This window comes from Salvelinus sp. IW2-2015, linkage group LG5, assembly GCF_002910315.2.
Source record: "Salvelinus sp. IW2-2015 linkage group LG5, ASM291031v2, whole genome shotgun sequence".
Classification (NCBI taxonomy): Eukaryota; Metazoa; Chordata; class Actinopteri; order Salmoniformes; family Salmonidae; genus Salvelinus; species Salvelinus sp. IW2-2015.
In genome coordinates, this window is record NC_036844.1 from 30420703 (window position 1) to 30430881 (window position 10179).

The 10179-nt window shown below is 43.9% G+C and overlaps 1 protein-coding gene across 4 annotated transcripts; it reads right to left on the reverse strand.

Annotated features, from left to right (window-relative positions):
• Positions 1-1147: 1147 nt before the first annotated feature.
• si:ch211-114c12.2 (serine/arginine repetitive matrix protein 1) lies at positions 1148-8349 on the reverse strand. Of its 4 annotated transcripts, XM_023988111.2 has the most exons (10): positions 8075-8349; positions 7893-7931; positions 7122-7183; positions 6236-6940; positions 5266-5919; positions 2857-2987; positions 2601-2706; positions 2321-2384; positions 2004-2105; positions 1148-1816 (listed from the first exon to the last, which is right to left on the reverse strand). In XM_023988111.2, the coding sequence occupies exons 3-10, from the start codon at positions 7169-7171 to the stop codon at positions 1679-1681; spliced, it is 1950 nt and encodes a 649-aa protein (XP_023843879.1). In that variant the 5' UTR covers positions 7172-7183; positions 7893-7931; positions 8075-8349; the 3' UTR covers positions 1148-1678. The 4 variants fall into 4 exon arrangements, with proteins under 4 accessions (XP_023843879.1, XP_023843880.1, XP_023843878.1 ...); XM_023988112.2 differs by lacking the exon at positions 7893-7931; XM_023988110.2 differs by having other exon boundaries at positions 7893-8348.
• Between the last annotated feature and the right edge of the window lie 1830 nt (positions 8350-10179).

Here is a 10179-nt window from a genome sequence, read left to right on the forward strand (position 1 = left end):
CAGAGTATTTTCAGCATTCTGCAGTTATACTGCACTCTGAAAGCAATCTTTTTTCATAAGGGCAACTCTTGTAGAGTAAAAGTGGGTGGTGGTCTTGTAGCCCTCCTGCTACCTAATGTTACCTTTGTAGCAAATCTGTAAAGAAATGTATTTGTACCGTTGTCTCCTTTTCTTTAAATTCTTACTTTTCTATATGTCTACACCCGTTATTCCCACGAGCTTCCTTCAGCTGTCAAACCTTTGACACTTCTGGGATGCAACCAGTCCAACATAGACAATGGGCCTGATCGGATAGCTCAGAGCTTCTGCTCTTTTCTGTCCATAAAAACAGATGGATGAGTGGAAAAGGCCAGGAGCAAGGTCCCCTGCAGTCCTCTCCTTTTATGGTGACATTGTACAACCAATCACAGGAAAGGACATGGCTAGCTAACACTACAGCGCCAACGGCTCGTCAGACTGGTGATCCCCAAGGAATTTATTTACTGCACGCCCCAGAGAACAGTTGTCTCCACCTCTCACTTCAGCGCATTTCCTTCTTTCACACATTTTTCTATTTGATTCTTTCTCTGTACATTTTTGTCTTTAACATCTGTCAAGGTTTTGCCTTAGCTGCATTTAGACATGCAGTTTTTTTTTTACCTTAAACTAGGCAAGTCAGTTAAGAACAAATTCTTATTTACAATAACAGCATACCAGGGAACAGTAGGTTAACTGCCTTGTTCAGGTGCAGAACGACAGATTTTTACCTTGTCAGCTCGGGGACTCTATCCAGCAACCTTTCGGTTACTGGCCCAACACTCAAAACACTAGGCTCTGAAAGAGATCTGATGTGAAGATACTTTCATACTGTATGATATTCAACTGTATGATTTTCAACAAGACTTGATTTACATAAATCAGCTACATCATTGTATTCATAAATACGAATCAGTCTATTGAATTTCCCAGCTATATTCTGATTACAGCTTTTTCTTTTAAGCTTCTATTGGAGTAAAGGGAACTAGTAATAAAGCATCTATTTCACATTATGAAATTGGTGACACGCAATGTGAAATGCTAACTAGATCTCCCCAGTCCTTATGAAAACACATCCAATAGATACAATTCTATTGTGTATCCTACTCCACAACAGACAATTCCACACAAGGCATGTTGAGCCATTTATTTGCAATATCTTAAACAAAACAATGTACATAGGATGAAATGAGCAGGACATGAAGATGGCATCAGTAGTTTTTACAGGTTGAGAATTAGACTGAGCATCATATTTAACAGCCCTTGGGGAATCGTCTTGAAGACTGCTTCTACTTTACAGCAAAAAGTTTGTTTCTCTAAGCACTGGGGGAAAACAAAAAAGTGGTACTGGTAACTATAAAAAGGTAAAATCTTCATAATTTACATCATATGAGAGGTGTAACATGGTTGTGAAATCAAAAAACAGTGTCCATAATAACTAGTCTGGAAGACTAGAAACTGATAGCCTATTCTGTATATTTAAACACATCTTATGCAAACAGTCAAAAAATAAAAAATAAACAGTGCATCTGTCATTTTCTGATGTACTCTGACGACAGGGAGAGTTCCATTGGGGGACCATCTCCAGGACAAAGATGCAACCCAAGGCCAAGGGGGAAAGGGTGTGTAACCCTGAACTGTGCCCTTGGTCCCTCTAGTTTGATCACCAGCGACGATAATTAGACCCTCTGTTGGGGGGTACATGTTGACGCATCGTCGGCATGTTACGGTATTTGGACAGGACGCTCTGGCTCTTCCTGAACACAGGCCTTTGAGAGAAAGGACGTGGTACAAAGCCTCCCTACAGAGGGGGGAAAGAAATTTAACCAAACTGGTCAGAAATGCAGTTTGTGACCTACAGCTTCATCCCTGTGATATTACTACCTCCATTTTCAAAAGGCCAAGAGGCACATGAACACAGTCAGTGGGCTAAGACAAGACCTACTGGCCACAAGTTATAATAAGAGCTGCTCAAAAAGGCAACATACCATGAGTGGCTTCCTAAAGGGACCAGGCGGTTCAGGGCCTGGTCTTCTCTGGGGAGGAGGACCTGGTTTGCGATTTGGGCGAGTGGGACGGAAGCTCGATCTCTGTGGGACATACGAGTAAAGCATGTGCATACATGGTGGAATGGAGTTTATCGAGAAATTTAATTGCTCAGAGGTTGCCAAAATGTATGGGAGGCAACATTCAACATATTGTATCCCTGGGCGGCCTACTCATTACAGTAAACACGTTACCACTCCCAAGACTAAAGCTATGAACACTCAGCTTTCAAAGAACCCAGCCATCAGGAAGTTCTCACCTGTGGTCCTGGTTTCCTGAAGGGTCTTTCTGGTCTGTGGTTCTCCTGTGGCACGTTCGTTGGCCTAAAATAACAAGTAAAAAGTGAATTATCTGACTAAATAACCTTGAATGAAACTAGTTATTGGTGTGAAGCCACACCCATCGTGTGAAACATCATTACCAAGTACCCACTAGGCTCCGAGATTTAAACAAATAAAATTGTTATATTCCATGCAATACAATCATAAGAGTCACTTCACATCAAATCTTTTATATTGATTCTCATATTGGTGGATTACCTTTCCGCATATCGCCGGTCTCTTGGTGAAGGGGAAGGACTGGAGTCATGAATTTTAGAGAAGCGTTCATTCAGTGTAAGTTGTTCATCTGAATTGTAATACCGCTCTGAAAAGTCAGGAGGTGAGAGTGAGTAAAAGAGGTATCATTCTCATAATGAATAATCTTAAATTCACCAAAAGACATAGCATTCCCGTTGAGCATCAAACTGTTAGCCAACAGACAAAATGAGACCAAACCAAATCAGGGGCCACTTGCCAGTTTTGTTTTTTGGTGTCCTACTTCTATCCCTTGGGGGGCTGTCCTTTGAGCTTGAGTTAGTCCCAGGTGCCTGCCACTGGGACACAACGACTAGGTCACGAGCCAGCCGTTTGTCTATAGAGGAAGGGCTGGAGCGGGACCAGCCAAGACAGAGAATTACAAGTGATGAGCATCCCATCAGTGGAGCCTGTGAGGCCAGGTTTGGTAAGCAGCGGAGCAGAACATTACTACTACTAGCATCATCTTTAGACGTTGCCCTGTAAGTGAAAATTCCATCAGTCTAAATAATGCCTTGGAAAATGTACATTTTTTTTGTTCTACAGAATAAAATAATTTATCTCAAAAAATGGACAGAAAGGAGAGTTCTGTTGGAAAGGCTACATTCACATAATTACTCAGGAAAGACCATTGGTCTACATGTGGAATAAAAATAATTATAAGCTGATCATCACTCAGGTACTTACAAAGAGCACGTAATGTCCATGTTTTCTTAACGCTGTATTGTCACTGAACCCCGAATCCACCTGACCTCCCAGTAGCGCTCCTCACAAATTCAGAGTGAAAATTGACACGCATGAATGGAAAAGTGTTGCCGAAAGCTCTGAGGAACTGGTCTCTTGCTGTCCAGATTTTCACTTGAAGCTGGACTCAAAAGGCTGTCAATTCTCTCCACTTACTATTGAAATAATGATGACAAAGGGAGACGAGCGTCTAATCTGTTCAGCCAAATGGTCCATCTATCCATGATTTCCCTGTTGATCTTTAGTTCATCCTTACTAGTCTTCGTTAAGGTCAGTCTCACCTTCCAAATCTAAACTCCTCTTCAAACCCTCGGCATTCAATTTCAAAGGGGGATGATCTTGTAATCTTGCGTCCTGTCTGGTGAAAGTAGTGTGACGAATTCAGCTCGAGATGGTCAGTGTACGGTCAGTGTTCAACTTGTACATCTTCAGTCAAAACTTTGTACGCTTGAATAAACAAGCCATATACAGAGCAATTGTTGTAAAGCAGCTTGCACTTTGTATGAATGGAATCCATTGTTCGCTTGTAAACATTCCAATTGTTGTACTTGTAAGGCTGCCATCCTCTGCAAAACTTGCTGTGTAGAGACTAGATCCACTATGTAGTGTAGAGAACTGTAGTCCACTGCATATGTTCTGTATAGACACAGATTTTATGTATTCTTGCATGCAGAAAAGGTCCACTGTTCACTGGCCTAGCCAGATGAAGTTCAGTGTGCTGTTAACGTACAGAGGTGTGGTCCATTATCTCTTCAGTCATCGGTTTGCTTCTTGAAGATCAAATTGTTCATTTGGGGAGTAATTCATCATTTTTAGATATTGAGTCAACTGCACGTCTGCATTCTGTGTCTAAGAATTAAAAGTAGTATTGTATGATCTATGTATTATATGTGTCTCAGTTGGTAGCGCGTGGCACTTGGCCAGGGTTGTGGGTTTGATTCCCATGGGGGACCAGTATGAAAAAGTATGACAATTTATGCACTCACTACTGTAAATTACTGGATAGGAGTCTGCTAAATTATTCAAATGTTTTTTGTTGTTGTAAAAAAAAAAAAAAAAAATATGGAACCGTCCTCTCCTCTTGCTGCTTTTCCTGTTGTTGCCAGTGGTAGTATCATGCATTATCCCCAAAGTTCCTCTGGACATCATCTTCATGGAAGCTGGTGCATATTAATTTGCCATTTGAATGTTATTGCTGAATGTTATTGCTCAAACTGACAGATTGTGTAACCTGAACCAGTATGACAGCTTCCAGTTTCAGAGTCTTCTATATGGTGATCAACATCAAACTCCTGCTTTCCTATGAGTCATGCATGTTGGTGTGCAACGACTTTGGCATTTCAGCTGATTTAAAGGGCATGACCCCAGTTCTCTTATTAGCAGTCCTCTTCATGTATGAACTGCTCTTCTGAACTTCTGTTGTGTCAGGGGGTTACGTTGCGTCTGGCATCGTGAGCATGTTTCTTCAACTTTTCCACTTGGTCAGAGAAGAGCACCTCTAGAAGCTCCTCAGAGCACCTCTAGCTTCAGACCCCAATAGCACCACAGAGGGACAAGCCTCGCAACACAGAGATGTTCTAGTATCTTTCAATGACATAGTATCGAATAGGCAGATATTAATTCAACTTTGAATGACTGGTGCCCAGAAAAATCCCTTGTGAATTATTTTGTACACTGCCAGCACACTTGAAAGTGCAACCCCAGAGGTCTTTGGATATTTGATTTCAAAACTTAACTGATACAGGACATCACTGTAACTCCATTTCCTCCATCACAGGAAAATGGCTGTAACTTGGCATTCCCTTCATATTCAGATATCTTTGAAGATTGACCTTCTAAACATCATCACGCCCCTGCTCCCAGAGTGAGAAGGAAGATACCGTACCTGTGTGTGCTCAAGGCTCGCTGAGACTCCACTTGTTCCTTCTGTGACTCTGAGTCCCTGGAAGACTTGGTTGAATTGGCTTCTGGGTTGGGAGGTGATTGATGGGGCATCGGCCTCTTCCTCAGTGGGCCAGCGTTTGCTTGGAAACGCTCCCTCCGAAGAGCAAACTTGGATGGCGCATTTCCCCTGGACGTATGAGGCACTTCCTCTTCATGGATCTCTGCTCCTTGGGGCTGAGGTGGAGGTGCTTTGAGCCTCATCACCGACTCCGCTCTCATTTTACGCCCCTTCAGCAAACGACTCTTGTCCCTGAATGACAAGGGACGGCCGCCAAATCCCCTAGGGGCGTTGAAGTAATGTGGAATCTCTCTGCGAGGGCGCTTTGGGTGACCATGCTCCACATCAGGGCCTGCAGGAGGGATCCCGCGCTCCTGGAACTTCCGCTTGTGTGGTGGTCCACTTGGCCTTGCCTGGGGGCTGTTCTCGTGGAAAGAGGACGAGGACGACGACCAACTTCCTTTCCATGTGGGGGATCTGTGGGGAGGGTGGTGAGGGCTGCCTTCCTGTGCCCACTCAGCACTGCGGCGTCCGCTGCCCTCCCTCTCCCTTCCCACCACTCCATGCTGCTGCCTGGGATCTCGCTCAGCAGACCACCTGCACATCCATCACAAACAATACAAAAAATGATTACATTGGAAGATCCATTATCGTGTGAAACGGAGGTTTAGCTTTCCTTTATGCTGCCCCTTCACCATTATGCCATGATACAGGTAGGAGAGTAAAACCTTGGGAGCATATACTTTCCAGTGGCAGGTGACTAGTAGTGTAATAACATCAGATCACTGCATTTAACTGTTTATCAGCATTGTAATACTGAACGATAATTTAGACCTCTGACGCAGAGGACTACGTGGGTTTACACTTTTCCCCCTCCATTTACCCAGCCCATACTGTATCTTCACTCCTGTACCTCTCTGGATAAGGACCTCTGCCATGAAACTCCCGTGGCTTTCTCTGGGGGGAGCCAGAGGGCCCACGTTCACCATTGTGTGGTCGGGGAATGGGCCCTGGCCCATTCCAGCGCATCCCCCCACGACCTGGGCGCTCAAACTGCCTCTCCCTGGGACTATAAGGCAGCCGGGCACCCCAGCTCCTGTCCTCTTCGTGGGACGGACTTGGGCGGTTGTGAGGGCCCCTGAAGGAACTGTGGGGGGACTGTGAGGGTGGTGGCCTCCTGTCAGGGGGTTGGCTATGGTAATGGTGTGGTGAGGGTGATCTGTGACCTGGGTGTTGTCCATGGATAGGTGCTCCCCTCTGGCCCTGGTGCCATTGTGCAGGACTGTGTGGGGAGGACCTATGCTGGGCTTGGGGAGGACCGTTTGGCCTGGATGGGGGTGCCCTCCTGTGGCCATGATGGGGCTCCGATTGAGGGGGACATGTGTTGAAGGAATCCTGGTTTTGGGACCTCCACTGATTGAAAGGTCGCTCCCTCCGTTCTCCCATCAGTGGGGGCCTCTGTTCTCCCATCAGTGGGGGCCTTTTGACAAAGTGAGCACGTCCTCTGCCTCTCCAGCTTGGAGGGACCTTTCCTGAGTGGCCCCGGAATCCTCTCTGACTCCTGGGGTGGGGGCTGTAATTCTCTTCATGTGGCATGTTGTAGCCATCAGAGTAAGGCCTGTTGAATAACAAAAAAAAGTATTGAAGAAACTTGAAACACCCTCATGTTATTTATATCATTAGCCATATCTAGTCTACACAAGTAAAATAAACTAAAATCCAAATTAATTGACATCACCAATTATTAATTCGTATACACTGCCCCTTTTGTTGTAACTCTGCAACAATCCTGCACATACCTGGGTTTGAACCGAGGAGGTCCGGAGTAAGGTCTGACCATCTTTGGCATACACTGAATAATCTGAAGACAAGAAATAACGTTTTTGCATTGACAGAGGTGCCAGTGAGTTGTAAAAATATGCCTAATTAGCTAGCCGATTTAGCGAAACTATAGCTAGTTAGCCAATGTACACTATGCAGATTTAGCTACTAACGTGACACACTCGGATAAATACCTAGCTGAACCATAACGACCTTTGCGGCCATTTTAAAAAGGCACATGTTAGCCGGTAGCTTGTTTGTTAGCTAACGTTAGCTACCCCGGGTTGCTAATTAGCTAAAGTTACAACTGTAACGTTATGTAACAGTTGCTATAAAAGGTAGTTCGTCATCTGATAGGAATGGAGATTTACGAGTGGGGGAAGTGTGGGATGATGTTATGACTAAACGTACTGTACCAAACAACTTCGACTATAGTAGGCCATATATCAGTAACGTTATATTTTGATGTCGTCTCGCAAAACAAGTCCACCTAGCTAACTAAATCAACTAACGTTAGTTGGCTCACGTTAATAAACAAACGTTGCGGTTTACATGATTAAATAGCCATCTGTTATTGAATATAAATTAAGAGGCCAGTGCTACACTGTACGTTCTCGCTAGCTAAACTCCCAAAGCCTGTGTTGCCTAACGTTAACTAGCTACCAGCTAGCGACGTCTCTATAAAGTTGACTTGCATACCACCACGTAAAACTAGTTGTTTGTAATGGGACATTTTAATAGTAATTTACCTTTCAATTTTGTAACCGACACTAAACGCCTTCGTTCTTCTACAGTCAGGTCCGTCGAAACGAAAACACTGTGCTAAAGTTAAATGATGACATAGAAATGTGCAATAAACAAAAAAAAGATTTGGTGGAGGGTGTGCCGCTGCAAACCTTATTATACCCAGTCAAATATTTGTATAACTAACCCTCAGTGCTGCAAACGCTTGAGGCACAGTTAGAACAATGAGACATATTTCACCAGATGTGAAGCAATCCGCTTGGCGTTTACACTCACTACCAAATTATGGTAGTGAGAAGAAGCCCAGTGGCTGGTAGTGGGAGAAGATGGAACGAGATGAATTTTGGCCGACATCCTGCTAATTTTCTCATCGATTAAACATTTGATGTTAATACAGTTTTCAGTTCCCAAAACTAAAATATATAACGAACAGTGGACTAAGTTTTGTACAATTTACCCTTTGCCAAAGTAAAAAAAAACTAATTGCATTGTATAGGAGTGCAAAGGCGAATTGAGTTATTGCACACGCGCACTTCAGAGTAGGCGTCCCCTAACGGAAATACTCCAATAGCATCTCGCTAACTTGTGATTTTGCATTGCCAACCTCCTTGCTTGTTCCGCCCACTCTGACTCACTTGTTCCCATTTGAAACGATGGGTTGTCTTGGTTTAGTTAAACATCTTTGCGTTAACGGTCACTCAGAAACTTTCTTCTTCTATGGTGTTATGGCGGTCCTATAGAAAAAATATCCATTGAAATAAAAAGTGGGAAAAGCTGACATCATAAAAAATACACACATAAAAAAATGCATCCCACACTAGTCACCTTCCAATTCAAGTCACTTTTATTTTAGTTTACCTTTATTCACCTAGGCAAGTCAGTTAAGAACAAATTCTTATTTATGATGGCCTACCAAAAGGCCTCCTGCGGGGACAGGGGGTGGGATTAAAAAAATATATATATATAGGACAAAACACACATCACGACAAGAGAGACACACCACAACAGTACATAAAGAGAGACCTAAGACAGCAACACATGACAACACAGCATGGTAGCAACACAACATGGCAGCACTACAACATGGTACAAACATTATTGGGCACAGACAACAGCACAAAGGGCAAGAAGGTAGAGACAACAATACATCACACGAAGCAGCCACAACTGTGAGTAAGAGTGTCCATGATTGAGTCTTTGAATGAAGAGATGGAGATAAAACGGTCCAGTTTGAGTGTTTTTTGCAGCTCGTTCCAGTTGCTAGCTGCAGCGAACTGTAAAGAGGAGCGACCCAAGGATGTGTGTGCTTTGGGGACCTTTAACAGAATGTGACTGGCAGAACGGGTGTTGTATGTGGAGGATGATGGCTGCAGTAGGTATCTCAGATATCGAGGAGTGAGGCCTAAGAGGGTTTTATAAATAAGCATCAACCAGTGAGTCTTGCAACAGGTATACAGAGATGTTTACAGAGGAGTATAGAGTGCAGTGATGTGTCCTATAAGGAGCATTGGTGGCAAATCTGATGGCCGAATGGTAAAGAACATCTAGCCGTTCGAGAGCACCCTCACCTGCCGATCTATAAATTACATCTCCATAATCTAGCATGGGTAGGATGGTCATCTGAATCAGGGTTAGTTTGGCAGCTGGAGTGAAAGAGGAGCGATAACGATAGAGGAAACCAAGTCTAGATTTAACCATAGCCTGCAGCTTTGATATGTGCTGAGAGAAGGACAGTGTACCGTCTAGCCATACTCCCAAGTACTTGCTCTAAACCCTCAGAGGTCGTAATCACACAGGTGGGGAGAGGGGCATTCTTCTTACCAAACCACATGACCTTTGTTTTGAAGGTGCTCAGAACAAGTTTAAGGGAAGAGAAAGCTTGTTGGACACTAATAAAGCTTTGATGTATAGTGTTTAACACAACATCCGGGGAGGGGCCAGCTGAGTATAAGACTGCATCATCTGCATATAAATGGATGAGAGAGCTTTCTACTGCCTGAGCTATGTTGTTGATGTAAATTGAGAAGAGCGTGGGGCCTAGGATTTAGCCTTGGCGACAGGCAGTGGCTGAGACAGCAGATGTTCTGACTTTATACACTGCACTCTTTGAGCAAGGTAGTTAGCAAACCAGGCCAAAGACCCCTCAGAGATACCAAAACTCTTTAGCAGGCCCACATGAATGGAATGGTCTACAGTATCAAAAGCTTTGGCCAAGTCAATAAAAATGGCAGCACAACATTGCTTAGAATCAAGTGCAATGGTGACACAATTTAGGACCTTTAAGGTTGCAGT

Bases quoted from the DNA above. Each gene is read 5' to 3' on its own strand.
- si:ch211-114c12.2 (XM_023988112.2), bottom strand. From the start codon at position 7,171: ATGCCAAAGATGGTCAGACCTTACTCCGGACCTCCTCGGTTCAAACCC. The intron at 2,707-2,856 runs GCAAGTGGCCCC...CTGACTTTTCAG, and splicing joins GACACCAAAAAACAAAACTG to AGCGGTATTACAATTCAGAT. The intron at 2,106-2,320 runs GTGAGAACTTCC...TATGTCCCACAG, and splicing joins TCAGGAAACCAGGACCACAG to AGATCGAGCTTCCGTCCCAC.